Here is a 24,680-nt window from a genome sequence, read left to right as displayed (position 1 = left end):
CTACACATTTACCACAATAACAGGGTTGACTCATTCAGGACTCTGATGATCAACCAGCCTTTGCCTGATAACCATCACTACTTCTTTAGTCCTGTGGAAGCCAGTGCCACAAATCACTATTGTTATGAATATACAGCAAGCAGTAACAATCCCTTCTGCCTACTGCCCAAATGCCTTACTCTGACCAGGCTCACTGGAGAGAACAAGCCAAGGGTTTGAATGAGACTGGAAATCAGTTGTCAGAGTAGGAATCTAACATGCATGCTATCACAGTCAATGATGTATGTACACGTAGAGTGCGACTCATTGTCGATCCGTGTTTATCAGATCAGTTCTGACAGCAAAGAGCACTGTTAGACATAAACATGTCCCTGTCAGAAAACTGAGGTGCTTCATCAGTTTCAATCACACTGATGAACACAAATCTCCAAGCTCAGGAATGTCTAATTTGCCATTAGGCACACAAATGAAAGAAATGAAGAAAACAAAAGATACATTAACCTGTAGCATAAAATGATTTAGTTAAATACATTCAGTAATCCTCACCACTGCTTTCCTGCTTCATGGTCCGTTAAATATTACCATATTCCATTCACCACAAGAAGCATTTCATTTCAACAAAACATCTAACACAAGTCATTAGTGACAGAGGCTGAATTGTTTGTGCTGTAAGTGTCTGTAGCGTATACAGATCACAATTAGTAGCATTTTTTAAAGACTAGAATTTCTGACTGATTGTTAATAGGTGTGTGTGGAGTTTATGTGCCCCTTTTAGATAGGGAAAAAAAAAAAAACCCAAAACACTCCGAGCAACATATTGCTATAACGTTATCCATAAAGTAGTAATTTTCCAGTAGCTTTTGCTCACAATGGAGAAATGCAACCAGAGAATCAAAAAGAGGTGGTTCAGTAAAAAAAAAAATCGCTCATTGTACAGTCGGTGCCAGTATGTCATGCCTGTGTTATTTTTAAATGGCATCATCGTGTCGTGATTGGCCGTCGTGCGGTGGATCTGGAGAGGTAGTGGGTGGCGTTCTGAACTCGCGCACTATATGTAATTTGTGATTCGCGGACCGAGTAGCACTGACAGGCAAGTCTTGAAGTCAGCACAAGCTGAGTGGACATAAGCAGCGGAGCTGAGATTAACTCGCAACAACCAGAAACAAGCGACAAGGAAAGTTTATCATTCCCAGAACCTGCAACAAAATGAAGACGCTTCACCATCGGTTGTTAAGCATTCTGTTTGTTTTCAGCAGCTTGCAAATCAGCCAGCTTACAGAAGCTTGTTCTTGCGCGCCGTCACATCCACAAGATGCGTACTGCAACTCTGACATAGGTAAGAGCATGTTTATTGACAAGTGTGCTTTAAAACGAAGGGTCATTGGAGCTTTTCCAATGTCTCTGCTAATCATGACACTGACCCTGTTCTGTAATGTGTGTGAAGAGTGTTTATTAAAAGTTGGTCCCTGATGCGTATTTGCTTATACAAATCACCTTTATAAATAATGACTGAAATAAGATATAGTTTTTAAAAAAAATCTTAAATTAGTTTAGGACAATTAGTGTAAAGTGTCAAAAAACTACAAGCAGCTTTCTGACCGGTGTCAACTAAAATAAATGAGCGGTCCAATGGATATCATTAGCCAGGGAGTCCAGCTGCCACGTTACAAACGTGGCAATGGCTACCGAGAAGTTCGAAAACTTCTCCAAAACGATGTTACAAATGTAGCGAGTGGTTAATTTTAGGGGGGGTTAAAGTTACCTTAAATGCTAAAATTTTCTCTTTTTTTAAACAAAAGTGAAAGTTCCGTGCTGTCTCTGGAGAGAGTGAAGAGTTAACAGTAACCATGGAAACAGATCCTAGCGAGCATAATGTTTTTCAGAGCAAATGACCTCTTGCTGAGCAATAAAACAGAGCAAGCAGACAGTGGCTGGCCAAGTATTTTACTGCCACTTGAATGTTGCACCCATGTGTGGAGGTTACCAACGAAGACATCTGAACTTAATTCCCCAATTACTGCCCGAGTATTAGAGGACCTGTTTACCATACATTATTTTACAGCCAGAATATGGGTCAGCAGAAACCAGCTATGGAACTAAATTCTGTGATGATAATAAAAAAAAATCTTGTCCCCCATGAACCTGTGAAAAAAAATCTAAAGTATAGTAACTGTATAGTCTAATAATTCAAAGCTGGGATATACTGTTTACATGTTATTTTTTCTCTAGTTTTTGAAAAATAAATTGCATGTTCAAATGAGTTTGACCTACTTATTTTAAATTTTTTTAAGAAGGTACAACAGCTGTTAACATTTTTATTGTTATTTAGGAGGTAAACTGGCCATGTACACACCCAAGTAGTGCTTATGAAGTTATCTATTAATTTTGCCTTTTTGCAATTGTACTGTGTTAATTCCAAGAGTATTTCCTTGCAGTGGTCATACTGTGCTTCTTGAAGTAGAGTTTGCTTTTGCTTCATCTAAGAGGAGTGAATGTCAAAGCAAGACTTCCACTGATATCAACATAAGTTTATCAGCTGTCTTATCAGGGAATGCTATAGAGAAATACCCATTAAAAATATTCACTAAACAGTCTGAGTGGTATTCAGGCCCCATTTTGAATGTCTACTACTATCTTTGCCTGGTCTGTAAGTTGAAACCAACTTTTTGGATGAACAAGGGTGTCTTTGATGAGGATTAAATGACAAATGCCTGAAGGTGATCCACGTGGAGGAGTAGGGGCAGAAGTAGGGAAAGGAGGTTAATGTAAATGTAACAGGACGGAAGCATGGGTGGCTGCTGGATGAGAGGAGGTATTGTGTGGTCAGAATGAGACTGCCGACAGGGCCACATGTGTATTCAACCATCCCACATGTGTATTCAACCATCCCTGTGCACTGCAAGATGGGATTCAAGGCTGATGCCTATAATGGGCTATCTCTGACTGCTGGTCAGAGCAACAGAGAGCAAGTCATTAAGAGAACAACATTTGTCTCATTTGATTGAGTAGGTTGGTTCACTCCTTCAGAGAAAGAGGAAAGCATTTTTGGGTGGGGTGGTGACATTACCATGGGGGTTTTCTGTCTGACAGTGATCCCTATTGTAGCTGATAAAACATGTTTGAGGCAGGACTGGAGTGGGGGGAAAAAAGGGATATATTGTTTTGTTTTTCTTAAATATAGAAACTGTTTTAAAATACCATTCTTCCTTATGACTTACCAGTAAAGGACGTTTGGCTTATACAGCATCAAGTGCTCATTAAGCATTACCATAACATGAGATGGAAGCCTGAGGCACTGAAATGCAAGGCTTGAAAATACACAGTGACTGTGCTTGCTTTCCCTGAACGATGCCGAATCAAACAGCATCTTTCATGTGATTTAATCTGGCTCATCTCATAGAATAGGAGCCAGACTCAGCCCAGAAAACTGGGACTCTCTGTAAAGTGCCAGAAAGACTAGTGAGCCTAGCAAAAAAAAAAAAAAATCCCGTTTTCAAGACCCTCAGCTCATCTGAATGCTGAACAACCCACACTATGATTTCTTTCCCTCCCACAGTGCAGCATTACAGCACGGCTGGATTAAAAGCAGCCACACATTGTATGCATTCCTCACTTGGATCAGGCTAAATCAGATGCACTTGGCTTAATGCATCTGTCAGGACAGTCTCCTTTCTCATTATAGATGTGCAGTCACACTCATATGAGCTGCACAGCAATTATCTGTAATTAACCTCGAGTATGTAAATTGCAGAATATGTCATCGGTGTTATATTTTGATGCAAGAGTTCAAGTATATAAGATATCAAGCTCTCAAAGATATCTTCAGTAGAACTTGAATTTGTAATTTCGTTGTCCTTAACAATGACAATAAAACTCTCTTATGTCTCTTAATTTTCCTGCGTAGTTATAGATTAGAAAAAAGGCTTTGTCGGAGAAATAGGGTTGCTTTTGATGAGTATATTGTTGGTGATTAAGCACACAAAATAACACATTAATAATGATCATTTCATTGGAAATATGCAGATATAAGATGTACAGACGTAAATTGTAATCTCATTACATGCACAGATATATTATACATCAGAGCTATCTTGCCATCATGGATTCTACATGTGAAACATTTGGCACAGACCTCAAAGTTTTGATACTGCATCATTATTTAGGATAAACCTTATAAATGTTCAAAGGATTCCCATTCTGAAATGATATGCTAGCATGTGATGACTGTAACATGTGATTAGTAATGACTAAAAACACACCAAGTATCCACCTGTCATGTTTATCTTAAGAAAGTAAATATTGAAAATTAAAAAGTTTTTAATAGGACACAATCACCTTGTCCCTGGGAGTTAAATTACAGTATGTTATGTTGTAGTTCATAAAGAGAGAATAGTGCTCATATGCGGCTCTTTACAGAATGAAATTAAAGACAGACATTCTCTTTAACTTGGATGTTTTAAGAGGAAAATTGCTCATTTTGTCTTTTTGACTTCAAAGGCAATGCAGTGATGACTCATTTCCATTTGAGACCCAGTCTGTAATCAACAGTGAGGCGTTGAATCAGAAATGTCATATGCAATCTTGCCTTACAATTCTGATCTGACAGTAAAGAGGGAGAGGAAAAAAGGCAGATCAAAAACCCATTTCTCACACTTCTGCCGTGATTTTTCTTCTGTCAGTACATTGAACATTCCACATTTCTAAACCAGCATTCAAATGATGAGAACTTTAAATGCAGTTCTCCTCAATCAAGCCATTAGTGCACCTATTCTCCAGAGATGGGGGGGGCGTGTGTCGAACCCCCCCCCCCCCCCCCCCCCCCCAAATGATTACTGCATACCTCAAGCCTTGACTTTCACAATGTTGATTTTGTGACCCACTTAGCCACATTTGTAGAGGTCACTGAAAAAGGCCATTCACCCCGTGCTGCTTAACTAAGGGGCTTTCATTAGCAAGATTAGCATTGCAGCCTAAACTTTGCTCTCTGTGATTAAATTCCAACTAATGTGCCTGGTTCTCAAGGCATTGAGATGTGGGTAGGGCTGTGTTTATGTGTAGCAACCTGGATGTGCTCAGACTGTACCAAGCAGGAGTGTCACAGCATTGAACGCACAGGCACAAAGGATTACAGCTGTTAAAGATGGTGTTTTAGCCGGCATGTGTTTTCCAGTACCTCCTACCTTTGAACATTCATGCAACTCTAGGTTGCATAAAAAACGACTTTTTTTCCCCCTAGAACTATGATAAGATTTGCTGTAAGACAGTTCTATACAGTTCAGACAGAGAAACACATTTGCAATGACATACTTAATTAACATTTGGTATGATCAGTTTTTGACACGGTGGTCTAGTATTGAGGCCCTGAAGGTAACTGTGGATCAGCACAGCAGTCAGTTTCACTCTGTGGTGCTCTATTACAAAATAGGTCTACTGATCACAAGCTGCATGGTCAGTATCTACACCCCATAAAACAAACGTACGAGACTTTTTGTAAGCAACACATGGTTATGTTTTGATTGGTTTTATATTCTGATCAGGTTGTTCCATTTACAGCAAAAGGACACTGCAGGTTTTTGGTCTGTGGCAAAGCAGTGGGTGTACACTACACATCTCTCTATTCAGGTCAAGTGCAGTAACACAGAGGAGGCCTTTACATCGGCAATCTAATTTCAGGGAAAGGATTAGTGACGCTCTTTGAGTGCCCACACTAGTGCGTATGCTGTAGAGGCTCCCTGTCCTCCTACTAGTCACTCCATATAAGGCCCACAAGCAGGGCATTTCTGCCTTAGAAACATAAACTCTTTTCCTTACATATATACAAATTCAAACAAATTAAATACCACAGAACATTGAACTTACTTTTAAAGCAAACATACTGACATATTCTTTCGCATACTCTTTTAGCTCAAAATTACCAAACTCGTTCCTGAAATGTGATCAGTTCAGCTGATATACATAGGCATTCACATGCAAATGTGCCTTGCTCCCCAAAAATACATGTTACCCATTTTTGTCAAATGGATTTCCATTTTACATCTCTTACCACCCATTTCCTTGCTTTCAGAGGCAATTTGCTCAGTGCCAGGCTGCCTGTTTTTCTCTTTTCTGTACATGCAGTTTGATGAGTTTGTCGTGTGACTGAGACTCTTTCACTGCATGTGGAGCACCTTCAAGTGCTACCTCTGGAGACTAAATTATAGTGCCACCTGTGTAGACATTAGCATGTCAATGCTTCAGTTTCTAAAAACTGAGGTTTGTGTCATATTCCTTGCAGTACATTATATTGTGTTATATCCTTCACATTTTGGTTTTCTTTTCTTGTAACCTAGTTACCTCTTGTTGCAAAGTGCCACTGACACTCCACAATGTGAGTGAACTGCTCTGCAAAGCATGAATATGTTTGCCATAGCAGTGAGTACATAGCACCTGGCAGTAATGGATGTTTCTGTTGTGGAGGGAAAAGAGTAGGGTAACTTAAATATAGCTGTTAAAGTTTAGCTGCTGCACCCATTGGAGGACTGAAGTAACTCCTGCTGGTCAGGTGGATATCATATGTTGTCCCTGTGGTTTTAAAATTAGGTTATATAAATATTTGTCATTTCTTTATTTGCCACTTAGTTCAGGGGTGCAGTGGAGCTGCAGTCGAAGGAAACTCTGTGGTCATGAGTAAATACACATGGCCAGCAGGGACCAATAAGAGTGTCAGAGTATAAGAGGTTGAGAGGTCACAGGAGGGAATGATGCAAATCCTTGGTCTTGCAAGCAGCTGTGGCTTTCCACACATTCCCACGAACCAATGATACTGGCACCTCCCAATTAGAGACTGCCATCTCCTGCAGCACACCAAACATCTAATGAGTTTCTTGTCTTGTGTTCTTGTTCAATGTGATGAACTCTGAACCCAGTACTTTGATGCTGGGCCCTTGACGAACACTTGACCTTGCTGAGGAGATCTGTTTTTGGCATTGAATGACTTAGGATAACTTTGACTCATCCCTCAACAATTGGGATATATTCCATTGGGTACAGTTCATCCCAGTTGATGGAAAATGAGTTTAATTAATCTGAAGTCAGTAAAGTTCTCAGACGCGTGTGGCTGATAATGTGACGTGATCAGCCCAACCACAGTGGCTTTTCCTTCATTGTGACAGTCCACTCCTCTCTCTGGGGACTAGAGCAAGCCAACAGATAACACTGAAGAAGATGCTGGAACCTTCATCCTCTTAAACGTTCAAAGGAATGCAGTTCCTTTCTCTTTTTGGTGGTGCAGGCTGTGGAATGCAAGCGTCTAAGAAATGTGGGAAGGAAATTCCAGCAGGAACAATAACAAACATCTCCGCTATGAGTTATGTCCGCCATCCCCTTCCATCCCTCCCGCTGGGGGAAGGGAAGGATGGGGGAGCAGGTGAACTTCACACTCTGATGGTGCTGCATAAGATGTTGCTCAGGAAACAGAGCTGAAATAGGTACTCAGGGGAACAGCTCTTCACTGGCTCAAATGAGCCCTTACAAGTAAATCTGCTCATTCACAATAGACCCACCCACTTTGTGCAGGCAAAAGAGCAAACAAATCAGGTTTTTAAGCCAAACTGGTGTTTACGTGAGGGCCATGCCTGATATCATCAATGTATTGGGTTTCTACACAATCTGAGAGCAACCCTAAGGAAACACACATGGGTTAAGAAACACATGGTGAAGCCCTGCAGTGATAGAGAAAAGATGGTATAAAACTAACATGGCCTCATTTTGGTTCCCCTGAGAGGCATTCATATGCACATAAATTAGTCCCCATTGGCCAGCATCATGCCGGACCCTTGGCTAACTGTGCTGTGACAGAGTTCCTTATAAGTGTTAGCCAATTACAGGGAAAAATAAGTAAATGAACAATAATTATTCATCTGTCTTGGTTATCCCTTTACTCAATCCATGTGTCTCTAAGAAAGACAGCTAGTAGGCCTAAACTATTGCTGTATTTCTGTGGTCTCAGGCAGTGTTGTAACTAAATTTTCCATACTTCCTCATGCACCATGTGTCTGTTTTTCCGTTCAAATGAACTCTGAGTGCCCTGAAGATAAATTAAATACTGTCATCTTATCTGTGTAATGAATACACACTTCAGTATAGCCATTTATCATTTTTCTTTAGCCCTAGTTTCACACAGAAATGACAAGTTGTCATAAAGCAAAGTTGTGTTTACAGACTGTACGAAATCCTGGACATATGCCAATCACTTTTAGTTGTCTCTCTGACAGTTTGGCCCAGGTGCTCTGACATTAACCAGGCAGTGTCCATGTGCTCTCTTTGCAGTGATCCGGGCCAAAGTGGTGGGCAAAAAGCTATTGAAGGATGGGCCTTTTGGCACCATGCGCTACACTGTCAAACAGATGAAGGTAAGTTTCCTCCATTAGAGCTCTGCATTACACTGTAAACCATAAGAAATGCAATGTCAAGGGGTACATTGCAGCATTGGTGTTGAGTAACAGATTAGCTACAACCTCAGCATTTGCCATTAGAATTAATATTGCCCAGTAAATGGAATGGGCCGCATTTCAACTGTTAACTTACTGGTCTATTTGGTGCAGGAATATATTTTTTTTCATGGATGACATAACAGTTCTCACTCATGATTAACCTGTGACAACATTACTCTGACATAACAGGCATGCAATATAAACCTGAAGTAGTACGCAGTTGTTTTCTAAGAAAAACTTACTTTTCATTTTTCTGAAGGTGAATTTTGAAAATGGAATTGCTAAGGGATATCTAATATGTACAAATTCTGATACATTCTTCTTTAACTCTTGAATTCTGTTGAGTTTGCTTTATTTAATCCATATTAACCTTTTGAATGTGCTACTGGGCTAACAGCCTTGTGATGATCTATAGTCACTGCCTGCCTGTGGACTAAATCACAAAAAATGGGCATTGTTGCCAATAAAGTTTCCATGAAAACTTGTCTGAGTGGAATATTTTTAGTTTTCCCATGAACTCAAAGTTTCTAGTCACAGTGTCCAGTTTTAACAGTCTGTACTTGTTTTTCTGAGTGTCTAAACAGGGATTTCCTGTTGTTTCCAGGACAAATAAATCATAACAGACAAAACAGCAATTCACAATGCAAACATTTGCTTTGTTTTACTCAAGTTTTGATCTTGAGTTTACTTGTGTACTTAAAAAAAGGATTAAAGTCATGATGCATAGTCCCAGTGCCATAACGGCTTAGTTATTGCAATTGTGTAATTCTTTGATGTGGTTTTCTGTGACCTCACTGGCTTCCTCGTCCAAATTCAAAGCATTGTACAAAACAAAGTTGACAAGAAAAGTACTGTTGTATTTTATTAGAAGTTTAGGGAAATATCAATCCTCCACTTTAATTGTTAACGATGTCACTGAAATATTGTTTTACTTCAATAAACCAAGTTTATTTTGTTTGGTTTATAAATATTTATTTTGTCCTACAGATGTACAAGGGATTCAACAAGATGCTGCATGTTCAGCACATCTACACAGATGCCTCCGAGAGTTTGTGCGGAGTCAAATTTGACATCAACAAATACCAGTACCTGATCACAGGTAAGCCACTCCTGCATTTCAGTAGCACTGATGTGTGCAAGCAGATGATGCTTGCTTTAGACAAAACCATTAACTCTTCAGAACAAAGTAATTATATTTATGGTGAAAAAGTTGTGAATCATTTTATGGTGAGCAATAAAATACCAGGAGTGACATCTCAACTTAATAATCTGCATATGCTAAAACAATTAGAGTTTTTATTAGCAAAACGGGCAGCCTAAGTTTGCATATTACTGAGCAATGAAGACAACAAATAAGAAAAGAAAATCAACAGAAGAAATCTGAGTGACAATGCTCCATGAAACTGAACCCAGGGGCACTTCAGGCTTGTGGGCATACTCGCTGTGCTGTCTTTCTGCAGTGAGCGCACCACCACAATGGCAGGGTTGCTAGCGGCAGCAGAAGTTTGTTTGGTTTAAATGCAGGCCCCCCGAGGAGCTGCTTAACTGCTCCCAGTGACACAAACTTTCCCACTGTTTAGCAGCTCCAGCATACTACTGTGCAAGTCTTACTGACGGCTGTTTCCTATCCTCTGGGCAAAAAATAGGATTTGGAAAAAACAAAACAAAACACTTTACTCTCAAACGCTCATAATTAATAATCTCCAGGAAGTTCTGGCAAAGTATAACCAAGGCATTTATCGTGTGCTATTTGGGGTCCAGGGACAGTATTTGTCACATCCCTGGCAGGTTTCTGAACTGTTTTCTGTTGCGTACTTTCTCACTGCGTGAAACAGTAAACACAAGAGTATGAGGTGGTTTGGAGAGGAGGCCTCTCAGAGGATCGCCAGGCAACATAAGAGCTTGTTTGTTGCATCTCAGCAGGATCGAGTCACACAGTCATCCCATACTCGTTTGGATTCTATAATTGGGTCTGGTCTCTGGGTGCTGGGAATCAGCATTCTTTATGAGCCTTTTAAATACGACAGATCAGTCTAGTAAATTCGCTTTGATCAAGACCGCATGTCCTCACCACGATTAACTGCGTGGGAGCATGCTGTACACATGACTGCCTGATAACATCTCTTTTTACCAGCGCCTAAAATAATCTGTATGTGATGATCAGAGAGCACTGGGGATATAACGTACCACCAACCTTTTTTTTTATTCGTTCGAATACCGCCGTGCTACGACTCCAGGCTGGCATAGTGCACCTGTTGCAGAGGTTGTGATCCTGACAGTGGTGGTAAGCCACAAACAGGCAAAATCTAAAAATAGGTGTCAAAGGACCTTTGCAAATTCAGATATAGAAAGACATTTAATATGCGCTCTCTATGCAACACTGTTTTACTGTAGTTTAAACTTTTTGAGCCATTCAAGGCTGCAGCTGCTGCTGGAGCAGTGGAGAACGATTAGAATGCAGCAAAGTGATTATGAAATGAGCTAAAATATGCACTTGACATTTGATCTTCAGTCGTTTTGGAGATGCAGTATTCAGTGCTGACTGAAGGCAGGGTGTAAGTGATATAAGAGCTTATTTTCAGCAAACGTGAAAACGTAAGGTTGTTTTTCACAAGAAAACATTAACATTTAGTCACTGTGCCAGTGTTTAACCCATGTGAATATTCCATCAGTACTGTGCGGTATAATCAGATCATCATTATTCTTTTCAGGTCGTGTATATGATGGCAAGGTCTACACAGGGCTGTGCAACTTTAACGAGCGATGGGAACGTCTCTCTCTGGCGCAGAAGAAAGGCATCAACCACCGCTACCAACTGGGTTGCAATTGCAGGGTGAGTGGCAGGTCCTGCACCCCCTCTGATTGGGAGCAGAAAAAGCACAGAGGTCAACATGGTGGGCGTGTGGGCCACCGCAACAAGATGAAGAGGAGGGGCCAGGGAAGGGGCAGAGCTAGGAACAACTTACTGCTACACTATCAACACATGACACTGCTCTGAGATACTAACACACACTCTTTCACTGGGCTCTGGCAATTTGTTGGCACTGAAAACTTCCACAATACTGGATGACAACTGAAACTATACGCATTAGAAGACAAGTTCAAAAGCCAGCCTTATATCAATCACGGAGATACAAAAGGCGATAGCATCACTGTTAAATTGTTAAATGCTTTCCAGTTACAGCAGTATAAACAAAACGTTGCTGCAATTTTGACATATTATTACTTGTTATTGATTCTGATGACTGCTTAATACTCTCTATTCCACATTTCTCTGAAAGCATTGAGGTAATTTAATTCAGGTCAGTCCTCTATACATTGTATGCATCATTCAATGATCCTGAAAAACTACAAAGCTCTGGATTCCAGATGTGAGGCATTTTGGCATAACTGGCAGTTTAGTGGCTGTAGAATGTACACCTCTGTTTGCTCTGCAATAGAGGGCGGACTGCAGTAGTTACCCTGGAATGCCTGAGAAATACACATACAGCCACACACACACACACACACACACACACACACACACACATAAAGGACAGACTGAACACAGACTAAAAGCTCTTTTTTCATAATCAGATTTTAAGGTCCTAGAGCACTACAGCAATCTGTGCAGATGTTTCTGTCTTGTAATGTGAGAGAAAGATCTATAGGTCCTTCGGGAATATGAAATGGTTTTATTGAAATTACTTTCCCTGATAGTCCAAGACCACAATTCCCCAGATTGGAGATCCCACTCAATGTGCAACCAGTTCATACACACTCCAGCTATCACTTGTAATTTTCTGTATTTAAGGGTTTTGCTATGCCCTCATCTGCATCCATTGCCTACATGACCAGCATACATACCTTACTCAAGACAACTCATACAAGCTTCTAGATTGAAGACCATGCAAACTGTGCACTGTCTCTCTATAAAAAACATGTGGAGCGGTAATGACGGACACTATATTTGTTTACACATAGTCAGTGTTTAATTAACTGGGATATCACCTCTTCCACTCTCCACTCCAATACTCATTCCTCGCCAGAATGAATGCTGTACAAATAAGCAAAAAGGCCTGAACAAAACCACACTGGCTAAGGTCCTAGCTTGTGCCAATCAAAATGATTCTGTCATGAGGAATTTGCCTCGGCACCCCTTCAAAATGATTCGTCTCCATAGCTTTTGAGTCAGCAGTGATGACCTTCCAGTGGGTCCCTGGTGTTAATGTGGTTGTGAATGTGTGAGTGTGTGTGTTAGAGAAAGAGTGAGAGTGTGTGTATATGTATGCATATAGGTGTGCACAAGCTGGCTTCTGCATTCTTTTCACGGCTCAATGCCACTGTCAAACTCAGTCGCAGTCAAATCATCACACTTACATTGACATGCTACGGATGCATTGACAGATGATGATCTACAGCTGGTGTGTGCGAGCCATGTTTATATGAAACTCTGTAATGACACAGAGCATAATGTTACAGAAATATACAAGCAAGCAAGCGATCAGAGCTAAGCTCCTAATTAGGTTTCAACTGAGTCAAGATGGTGCATGGTGCATGCATAAAATCAGTTCTCGAACTTAAACGTATCTGACTTTCTTTTCAAAAGAATTCTTCAGCCTCAGTCTTTAACCAAGTTAGATGAATTGCATTTCCAACATTCTTTTTTTAAGAATCCTCATGGTTAATAAGATCCACAGGTTTAGAGCTACCTGTATTCACAATAGACAAAAATACAGCACGCTGATTATGTTTGTCTTGAGTGTGCACTTAACTCTTCTGCCTACTATTATACAACATGTCTAGAGCAGCAGTCCCTTTCAAACTGCAAGCGTGGAATGGTACCCCTTTTTAATGTGCAGGTGTACAGCTCAACAAGAGGCTCATAACTAGCGTAGCTTCTATTCAAATGACACCTGGAATAGGAAATGATAACTGAAGGGGCTGTGAAATTAAATTCACACATTTGTTAGATGTATTTATATTACAGTAATACATTTCTTCACATATTTTATACTCCTCTCGCCCATATGCTGTTCATTACATCTGGGGTTTTAATTTATTTCCCCCCCAATAATCAACGAAGACAACACAAGTGGAAAAAAGTCTTTTGAGAATTTCATCCTTTGAGAAGAAAGGCAACCAATTAAGATAATCTGTGTCCTAAAATGACTTGGTATAGTTGCAACTATAAACTTTAAAAAAGAAACTAAAAATAAGAAGAGTTTCAGAAAAACAGTCCTTTAAGAAAAATGGCAAAGCACACATATTGACATTGGTAATCCAGTGCAAACCTGTGCCTGCAAAGTACTCTCATACAATCACTTTTCTCTTTGTCAGCACGTTGTCTCGATGAACAGAAAATGACTTGGCTTAATGCTTGATCAAACAGCTACATCCGCTCTGCTCTTTGTTGATATGTTCCTTATTGTAGACTCATTTTGTTAAATAAAAAAAATGAAGTGCTCTTTTTGTAATTTAGTGAAAATGAAGAACTTAAAAAATCTCATGATTCTGAGAAATTGTTAAAAATGAAAACAAAGTACAAAAAAGGGATCTCTTGTATGTTTGTTTGATTTTTTTTGTTTTTTTTTTAGCTAATGCCATTCAGAAAAGGGCCAGCTAACACAGTGAGTCTACAGAGCTGTTGACTTTTATTTTTTTTTTCTGCTTTAAAGCTACATCTGTAGTGTCGCTCCTCTCTCTGTAGATTAAACCCTGTCACTACCTGCCCTGCTTTGTGACATCAAAGAACGAGTGCCTGTGGACGGACATGCTGTCCCACTTCGGCTACCCCGGTTACCAGTCCCGGCACTACGCCTGCATTCAGCAGAAGGAGGGCTACTGTAGCTGGTACCGGGGCATGACCACACGTGACAAAACCACCATAAACACCACCGACCCTTGAATGAGTCACTCTGCTTAGGCTCATCCCCTTTTTCCACCTCTCCTCCACTCTTTTTCCATCCTTTCAAACACCTTCATTCACTCCACTTATTATCCATGGTCCTGCTGATTACACCAATCTAGCAGTGCCTCGCTCTCTGCAGTGGTAGCACTTTTGATGTAGACAGTACTTAAGGACAACAGTGTAATTGTATGGTTTTGCCCACTCTTGCCTGCAGTACTCTATCACTATAGATACAGACACACACAAAGTAAAGAGAGTTACTGTACCCAGAGAGTTCAGTTATAGTGGGAGACAAGAGATGAATCAGGGCCTTTAAGGTGGTCTGTTGGATTTATGGATCGTCAGCATCATTTTCAAACCGACATATCCATTTATGCTCATATGTTTTAAAACTTCAACATATGAGCCATCATGCGCAAAACATAGCTTAACAAGATCTGGCATTTTCAAAGTGCAGCAGTTTTATGTGTGTAAATCTATGATATAACTCTGTCAATGTCAATGGAATAATAATGTAATAATACTAGTAACAATTTTACAACAGAAATCAGATAAATTCCATTGCAAAAAAAAAAAAAAATAAATAAATAAAAATCAGTGAACAAGAAAATCTATTTTTCAACCATTTCCCACCCTGCCCTTGAAATTAGGTTCCTTGTCTTCTACTGTAATTTTTTCGGGGGGAATATTTTAACAACTTTCACAACTGTGATAGCTTCATTCACTCATAAAATGAGCATGATACAGGAGTAATAATATAATATTACAATAATAGTAAAACTCTACAGTGTATTGTGTGTAACGCTCACAGTAACTGATGTACACACAATATAAAAGACTTAAATCTGTTCTTAGTATCCCCACAGTAATGCCTGGCTATATCACACACTTTCAGATTAAATGTCTGTGTCTACATAATTATGGCAGCAATACCTGTACCTGTCACAGAAGTTATTTTCATTTAAAATATTGATATTTAATGATTTTTAATTATACAATTAACTGTACATGTATGTATACACAAGTATACACCTGCTCACAGTTTATACTGTAAAATACCTATTTATGGAACATCTCTGCTTCACCTGCAGTTTGTGCTACAGAGTTCATTTTTAGTACTATAATCACACAAAGAATATATTCCTATTATTAATCACAAACAGCAGCAAAAAAAAGATGTATATTTTTTCCAACTATTAGCATGGCTAAAAACGAACCTTGCAGCACAAATCAGACAGATACTTATTCTTCAGCAGAGTGATTTCGATGCAATTTATTATTTCTGTTGTTTTTTCCTTGCTGTTTATGATATAAGCTAAGAAACTGTAACCTGACTAAAACCTCTGAAACATGATTACAGTGTACTGATGGTGAAGCTCATGTCCAGCATGGTGCATTTAAGGAGTTTAAAGAATCAAAAATCAGCCAAATAACACTAGCCTTCACAATCCACCATTTTGTTACCTACACTGCCAGTTATTTCATTTAATGACAATGAATGAATTTATCAAACGCTAAATTCAAACCAACACGTCTGAATACATACTGGTCTGATGGTACTTAACTGATTTGACGCATTACCATTCTGGTACTCATGTTCTGGGTATTTTTCAAAGCTTCACCAGTTAGTCAGAGGTTATAGTTAAGGACAAAAAAAAAGTATTTCTGTAAATGTGTATAAGTATTAAACTATTTCAGAAGAACAGTTGAAAATAATGATTCTGTCACTAAACTCTTTTTCTCTTGTTGTCCGCCTGGGGAGTATTCACAGTATCTTCAGTTCATTCCTCTGTCCAAGACTGAGGTGGCTCAGCAAGAGAGAACACTGGTTAAACTTAGTACATCATTACCTTTGTCTTATCTGATGTCTTTCACATCTGTTTGAATCCCTCTGTTCTAGATGACACCTTCGGGTTAAGGTAAAGCTTTCAGATACCTTGAGTCATGAATTTAGTCAAAAGCCATTAGAACTTAACATGCCAGACTTCACTGGCAATGAATTGGTATTTTTTTCAGGTTATAGGCAGGTTAACTGCCATAATTCACACATTGGATTGTTCATGGATTTGTGGCAAACTCAAACCAAGTTCCCGTCTGACGTGATGATTAATAGCCTTGCTTAGAGTTACTGCTGGAGTGGAGTGATGCATGTGCCATTCATCTGTCACTCAGTCTCCTAACATAAGCATTCTCTACTCGTTTAGCCAGGTTCTCTCTAAAATGCTGAGCCATCATACTTGTCTCTTTATTTTTGTGGTTCATGTTAGTGTAAATATACTGTCTTCTTAACACAGAAACACACCCTGCTCTGGTCAACCCTGTTGAGGACTTGTATTAAGGACAAGACTGAGTACTGAGTTTTCATGTACAGTGTGTGTATAAACTGGGTCCTGAGGGGCGTTCATTTTCTTATAGGACATACAGATGTTTGATTTTTAATTTCTGTGTTTTATATTTTTATAATAAAGGTTTAATGAAAAATGTATGTCTGGAATGATTAAAGCACTCACCTTCCTCCAAGTCTCAAGTGTATATAATCAGATTCAAATCCAATAAGAATATAGTAAACTATTTCTTGATTCTATTCTTGAAGTTGGAGTCACGAAGAACCATAGACAGAAAATCTAGAAACCGAGATACTCACCATCTGTGCGTGGTTGGGATAGAATGTCTGCTCATTCAGAGGAAATTTCTCTGGGCCCAAGGTGTGGAAGAGTTTGATCATATGGGAGAACTGCATATAAAAACATATGGGGATAATCACTCAGAATGCATCACTCTACATCACGGTATAAAAACGCATCAAAGTCCATTGAGGATAGTATTTTCAAAGCAAATCTGAAATATGAGATATCTGCCTGGCAAGCGAAGAGTCATCAAGATGAAATCTCAGAGCTCCAACCCTGTTTTTCCCATCCTCCAGCCTTCACTTCCACCATGTTTTGTCTAAATCTAAAACATGTTTTGTCTGGTTTGGGGTCTAACAAAACATTTTAAACCTGGCTGGTTTTTGAACCAGCTCATTTTTTTTTCTTTACTGAGAGAGGTTGGAGAAAGAGCATCAGTGTGAGCGTAGCCTGCGCTATTGCATCTGCCCCGAGACACGTGTTTCAGCTCTACATAAATAAACACAACAAATAAACACAAATAAATCAGTGTGGAGCTGCCACTGCAGTGCTGTGTGTGTAGCTCTGCCTGGTTTCTCACTGAGCAGCTCCACAGAATATGTTAGAACTGTTTTTTTTTTGTTGTTGTTATTTTGTTTTGTTTTTGAGAGATACATACCACCCAGGGTTTGCTGCAGAAGTTGTAGATGGAGCTCAATGAGTTCACACTAGGCACGCCCCCATACTGTAGGCCAATCACCAAACTCCTAAAGTCCTCACCTGGGGTCATGCTATAGGCATGCTGACGAATCAGGACAAAGTCTGGCTTGAATGACCTGGAAAAACAAAACAAGATGTATCCTAAGATGACATGAACTTAAAATGTCTAGAACCTACTAATTAAGAAAGTGAGGTCACACGGGCAGGGAGTGCTGCTGTGTAGAGCTGGGGCATGGCCAATATTTCAAATGCTGTACATACATGTGGTTCATGTGTCAATCACATATTTGAAAAATTACACTTCTCAAAAGCACTCTGGTATTTAAACAATAATAAAACCATCAAATCATTAATTAAAATGACTGGAACCAATATAAAAACTACGCTAATCCAAACCTTCATAATATGGAAGAAAAGAGTCCACAGAGGCTTTAGAACGTTGCTAAGATCAAATGTAGAACGGCGTAGATATCACAACAGTATGTTTGCTTTTACCTAAGTGCCTTAATTATTTTTTTTTTAATCACAGACAGTGAATTTGGATTTTGACACGAGGTAGGGTTTTTTTTTCTTTTCTTTTTTTTTCTCTTGTTTTATGTTTGCTTTTCTGGACACAAAAACAGAATTCAAGATTGTGATACTGAGTGATTTTTTTCTTAGGTGTATATCTTCTGTAAGCATTGATGTCTGACTGATATCGCCTGCTTACACTTGTATCTGATAAGGAAAACGGCATGGTCATAGAGGGCTGTGCAAACTCCAGTCATACAATCTGTGGAAGTCAAAGGAAGTAAGAAACAGTTTGGCTGATTGGTATGTCACATATACTTGACTAATTCCTGCCAAATCCTCAAGCAATGTTACAATAATATCCATTTTAAGACAGAGTGCACAAGGCCATTTGTTAAACATACAGAACATAATTCCATTTATGCCTTTGCTATAGGCATAATTTTTCAACATGTGGCACAATTTTGCACAATCAAGCAACTATCAAAAGTATTTAGATCACTGGTTGATGTATTACTGTGGCAACAGCAAAACGGCTGCAGGACCTCAAGCTGGACTGATCATATCTGTCAGCGCATTAACACATTCCGTTACAGCTGACTGTTTACAGAGAAGGGCTCCATTATTCAAAAAGCAAGGAAGAGGAGAGGAGGAGGGGGCTGTGCATGTCAGAGAGCTAATCTCTCTGGATGATCTATCTAATTAACGTAGCCTAATCCCTCTCATTACAAACTGTTCTGGGAACAGGGCCAGGTAGCCCGTGAGGGATTTGGGAGTGTTGTATTACATCTGGGTTTGATTAAGATAAAACTCTCAGAGGAGAAAAAATGTCAAATTTCAAGCAAGTATGCACCAGGCAAATCCTATTTTTCAGACCACAATTGGACATTGTTTCTCATGTTTGGCATTACGGTTGGAGTAAGAACGTCTCTTTGTTTGGTGCACATGGGAAAGCGCTTTCTAAACTAAACACACAAAAAAACAATCGAAGTTCTTTACCTGAAGTCTGTCTAAATGTCAACATACAAAATGAGCAATAGTATCATGAGTATCAGCGGAAAGGAGGTTCACAATATCCTTCCGTTTCTGCCCTTCTCTTGTAGACCTATACTCCTATATGAATCCGTTCCAGCCCATATCTGGTGAACCGGACTGCTATACCGAGGATCCTGAATACTTTCATGACATCATGGATAGACTACACATACCTCACACACTCTCTGGCATCTCAGACCCATCTATATTTCTCCACATAGTCTTCAGAAAACCACATCTCTCAAACTCCTAATAGCCCAACTCTTACCTTAAACACACACACGCACGCACGCACACACACGCAGCAGCGCATGCACACACACACACACACACACACACAGAGCTGGAAGCAACAGCTTCTTTTCTGTGTGACCTCGTTGTAACCTGTCTATTTATACAGAGTACCGCTTGACAAAGTGCTCCAATTCGACAATGACTACACGACTCGGCAAATGTCGTGATTTGGCAAATGTCGTGATTTGGGGAACAACGGGTGAACAGCTGAGCTCACCCAGGCAGGAGAACAAGCAGTACCTCTTCAACCTACTCTATGAGACCCTGTAAAAGGGTAGAGCTAATACAAAAGATAGTTCTTTTTGTGGTATAAATATGCTTGCATATAATTCTTACAGTGGATTGGAAAGTGTTAATCCAATAATGTTCATTTTATATCACCTACTGAAACTACTTTTATATGGACTTTATATGGACTGCAGTAGAACGAAAGCTAACAGTATAATATTAAAAAATGATGTTCAGTAATCACTTTGCCCTAACTAACTTATGATTCTGTTCATTTATTTGCTGTTGTGGAAACATTCAGGTATAAAACAGATACACAGAAAATACAATACATGATGATCAAAAGACCAGACCAATGTAAGTATTATTTGTAAGTGTATGTGGATTAGGTAAAAAGTTATTTCTGTCCTCTTATGATTCATCATTATCTCACAAATATCACGTTTAAATTGTTTACCTGTTTTTCCCTAATTATGATTTGCTTTAGTGATAGCTTGATATCAACCATGCAAATCTAGGTCAGGGCTGAGGTTCCACTGCTTCATGAAAGGCTGCACATATTTACAATAACTGTTAAAAGAATTTGTATGATGTTTTTCATCAGATGCAAGCAGAGGAAGGTTCATGTCATCTGTTATGTATGACCCTCTGGCCGCCACTGAACTCTTCTGCTCTATTCATACCCTATCTACAGCCTTCTTAAGGCCCTTTGGGAGTTCTGCTCTACAATAGCTGTTTGTCTTTAAAATGTCTCCTCTGTCGTCAACCAAACTTCAGACTGTACCAGCCCTGCCCCTCAGTCTGCTCTGCGCTGATAGAGAAAGACCCCGAAGGAGACAGTAGACCCGTGTACGTGCGCTGCAATGCACCGCTGGATATCACGGAATTGTAAAGCACAGCAAAGCACAAAGGGGTCACTGGGATTTGACTATGGTTATTCAATGGCCATTCACAAAGAATGCAGATAATGAATAAATGAGAGAACTATTCATTTTTGCCCCAGGACCAAACAGTAGGTTTATCACTGCAGCCCAGACAGAGACACCTCTCCTAAGAATAGAGAAGTGGAATCATTCTGTCACACATTGTAGACCTTGGCAGGGGCTACGGCTGTTGGCCAGTCAGAGAAGACTGGGTACTGTTGGTGACTGTCAGCTACACAGACAGCAGGCAAAACAAAACTCCAGCGACCCTGCAGGGACAAACGCACAGGTTACACAGCACACGGGATCAGTGGAGAAACAACATATCAAAAACATACTTAGTCTAAGAGATGAGAATGTAATCACTGTAAAAACAAAAGGATAACTGTGAGGGCAAGGTGCTGTGAGCACAACCCTTTGGGAGGTCTTAAGTTGGACATTTTAAAGACTGATATAAATATAGGGGGCACGTTCATTATAAAATATAGATTTAATCAATAATGAAGTCCAGATCAACATATATTTACAGTATAGCTAAAATAAAACTGCACTCCAATAAGGAAATCCTCTCGTTCAAATTCAGATACTCCGGGGTATGAAAAAACAGATGAGCCAAACCTAGTATAGCAATGATGTAAAACAAGTTTAAATACTGAGAGTAAAATTCCCAGACTAGATAGACATTCCATTGAGACCTCACGGGGTACACTGGCAAAGTCAGTTGCATGTGTGATGTGTCCACTGGAAGGAGGGCCACTGAAAGGACTAGAATGGATTAGGCAAGCTACTTCTATATTCTACGATAAAATCAGAGCCAAGCTCTTTTTTTGTATATTTTTATTACCGCTAAGGGAAAGACTCTACTAATACGGCGTCTCAAATGACAGGTTCACAGTAGACTTGCATATTTGTTCTTAAGTAAAGTACCCAGAACCAGCTGGTATGTGGGGTTATGTCTGAGGTAGCAGACATCATGTGGTGTATTAATGAGGGACACTTTGGAAAGAGGCGGTGAGTTATTCCATGTGTGCATGCATGTTGGGGACGTGGCCTTGGCCAATAATCCTAACTCACCCTAAAGATTCCCTTCATGGTACTTTGAGTTTCATCTGTCTTTTGGAAGGAAGTTGAAAAAAAAAACAGAAGAGTGGAAAAGTTGGAGGAAAACACAGGGTCTGGTTTTGTGATCTGTTTCCCCCTTCTCCAAGTCTGGGGGAGGAATGCAGTAAGAAATGGGGGCAGCAGCCATGCATAACATGACCTGCCTCTGTCTGAATCTGCTATATCTTTAGTTTATGTTGACATTAGTTTGGATTAAAAAAGACATTGACACATAAAGTATTATGATTCCGGATCTCAAAATATTGCAAATTGTGTATGTAGTTATACGGGGACAAAAATATTTTGATATTTTGTGACTCCATGCATTGTGACAACTTCATATGATAATTCTGCAAAAAACAGGAAAACAAAAGAGAGACGGAAAGGCAGACAGACAGAAAGAAGACAAACAAAACAAAACAACAGAAAACAAGACATCATGATGCTTACAAAAACCCACAATCACCAATTTAAAAAAAAACATCTATTCTTATACATTAAAAAGCAAATATTCTCTCACACCTAAAGCAGATAAGCTCCAGTATAAGAATATCTATGCTTAAAAGGTACACAGGTAAGCAAATTTAGGGAAAAGTTTCTCATTAAGAGTATCAACAGTGTGCTATAATGTCCGTGTGATTAAGTCACTCAGCCACACTCCTTTAGCTATGACTACTTATGTTTCACTGCTGTAACAGAGAACAGTGACTCGGGCCAGAGGATCTGCTTTAGGCTGAGGAACCTGCTGACTCAAAGCTAGTAAAGGCAGAATGAGAAATCAAAAAGGTTGAAAGCAAGGTTTGGATGTATCATCTTAGCTGGGTGGAAAACTTGTGTTGATGTGGGAATACAATAACATCAGCGATCTAGTGAAAAACAACAACAACAACAACAAATGTTTGCTATCTGGATAGATGGGATGCTATGGGCGCCGACATATCACAACGTGCAAGACCAATAAGAAAATGTTTGTGGAGTACCAAAAACTTTGGTAACATATTTCCCTAAATTTTAATTCCACCTTGAAACAAATCATTTCTTTCTCCTTCATAACACCATTTTCTGTCCTTTGTAACATAAGGATCTTATGTGTTTGTGCATGGACCAGGATCCTACGTCTTTCTGTCAAAGATTACTTGAAAAACCTGTAAGAAATATGAAATAATGAATAAACATTTGTGAAACCACATAACTGTGAGAACTGCATTGCTGCACTTGGGTAGCAGAGGAAGAAAAGGCACTTAGGGAGTACGCCTGCCACTGGGAGGAAAAAAGGTCAATAGACTGCCAGACAGCACAGTTACACACAGAACAATGTAAATTGAATGGAACAGCTCAGATATGCACTGAAATCCAATGCCTCAGGACTGAAACCTCTGGAAAGTGTCTCACAAGTTTATCCAGCTTCTATCAAAGGGAAAGTGTCTCACTGTATGGATGGAGCTGTCGGTTGAGTGGACTTTTTTTATAACAGAAACTTTTTAAAGACCTAAGAATAGAAACTAATATCATAACTTTTAATAAAATCCTGAGTGGCTATTAATCCGGGCAGTTTTCCATTTGCTCATTTGTAGACTGTATGAACACAAAAGTGAATTGGTTTAGTTTAAAAGCACTTAATAGAAGGAAGGCCAGGGACCGCTTCAAAGTTCCCTTGAAAATGAATACAACCAACCAAATATGGTATATTCCATGCTTATTTTTAAACCATTGTGGGAGAGAGAAAAATGCAGTGCAGTTCTGTGATCAAAGGGTGAGCATTCACAAGAATGTTGCTGATACTTTAAGAGACAAGCTCAACAGCATGCGTTAAATGTGCTTATTGAATTAACCATTTGTGGACTCATCTCCAAAAAAGGGCTTAGAGAGTTGATGTAAGTTGCTACGAACACCATTCCCGCAGTGGTGAGCCAGGTTCTTCTGAGCAACTTTGTACTGCTGCTAATCACAAGAAGTAACTCAAAGAGAGATGGGTTCTAAGAGTCCCAGATCAGCCTGAATGTCATATTAGCATTGCTAGAGATGAGATATATTTAGATGTCTCCCCTCTCTAATTCATCTGATTCAATTCATCAGGTAATCATCAACCTCTTAACTCGATAAAACAGGTGCATTAGAGCAGAGGGAGACCTGAAATGTGCAAAGCTATGGGTCTCCAGGAGCATGACTAAGAACCACTGGGCTATGGGACTGTTTATTTCAGAATGGATATGAGAAACAGAGGAGCCATGGTTAAGCCTGAATTAACACTGTCACAATGAGGAAAGCTGAGCTTTGACAATGCTGAATTTGTCATTGACCGAAAGGTGATGACAAATTTTCTCAAACTTCAACTCTAAGAGAGCAATTTTGCATAAGGAAACACTTTTTATTCTTTATGTGATGCACACTCACCACGGTAAATGCAGTTACCAGAACACTAAAAACAGCACCCTGTTCCACATAAGTGTAACATTAGACCTGAGAATAGATGCAAAATAATGCTGAAATGAATTCCATGTGAATATCTTGAAGCTTTCAGGGTATATTTGAGTTGAAAGCTAAATGACTGAAGTTTAAAAAACTATAACAAATCGAGGTAAACTTTCTTGTTGAGCAAGTTTAATTTTTACACTAGATCACTCAGACGGCGGCTCTTACCTAACCACTTTGGTTCCTCCTCTGGTGACCTGCATGTCCACCATGCACCCTGTGTTGACATATGATGCCAGGTTGATCTCCGAAAACTCTGCCTAGGAAATGTGAGATTTGCGTAAGTATGTTGCACAGAAAAAGAATTGCTAGATTAGAATACAAACAAGAGAAAAATAATGCAATCCATATACCTTAATTAAGCAGACTGTAAATAAAAAAAAATGAGGAACAATTTCACCCTCTGCTGATTTTTTCTTTACAATGTAAT

General features: G+C 39.5%; 2 protein-coding genes across 3 annotated transcripts in view; one reads left to right on the top strand and one right to left on the bottom strand.

Annotated features, from left to right (window-relative positions):
- The window catches only part of syn3 (synapsin III), a 65,058-nt gene that overhangs the window by 24,811 nt on the left and 15,567 nt on the right, over positions 1 to 24,680 (bottom strand). For both annotated transcript variants that reach the window (XM_030768879.1, XM_030768887.1), the window contains exons 3-5: positions 24,419 to 24,510; positions 17,647 to 17,803; positions 17,006 to 17,095 (exon numbers count right to left, since the gene is read on the bottom strand). In XM_030768879.1, coding sequence (XP_030624739.1) covers positions 17,006 to 17,095; positions 17,647 to 17,803; positions 24,419 to 24,510 — 339 coding nt within the window. The remainder of the gene's footprint in view (positions 1 to 17,005; positions 17,096 to 17,646; positions 17,804 to 24,418; positions 24,511 to 24,680) is intronic.
- Positions 1,123 to 14,358, top strand: LOC115807753 (metalloproteinase inhibitor 3). Its single transcript, XM_030768899.1, has 5 exons — positions 1,123 to 1,336; positions 8,308 to 8,390; positions 9,459 to 9,570; positions 11,183 to 11,304; positions 14,161 to 14,358. The coding sequence occupies exons 1-5, from the start codon at positions 1,207 to 1,209 to the stop codon at positions 14,356 to 14,358; spliced, it is 645 nt and encodes a 214-aa protein (XP_030624759.1). The 5' UTR covers positions 1,123 to 1,206.

Source organism: Chanos chanos, chromosome 1, assembly GCF_902362185.1.
Source record: "Chanos chanos chromosome 1, fChaCha1.1, whole genome shotgun sequence".
Lineage (NCBI taxonomy): Eukaryota > Metazoa > Chordata > Actinopteri > Gonorynchiformes > Chanidae > Chanos > Chanos chanos.
This window is presented reverse-complemented; position numbering and strand designations above follow the sequence as displayed.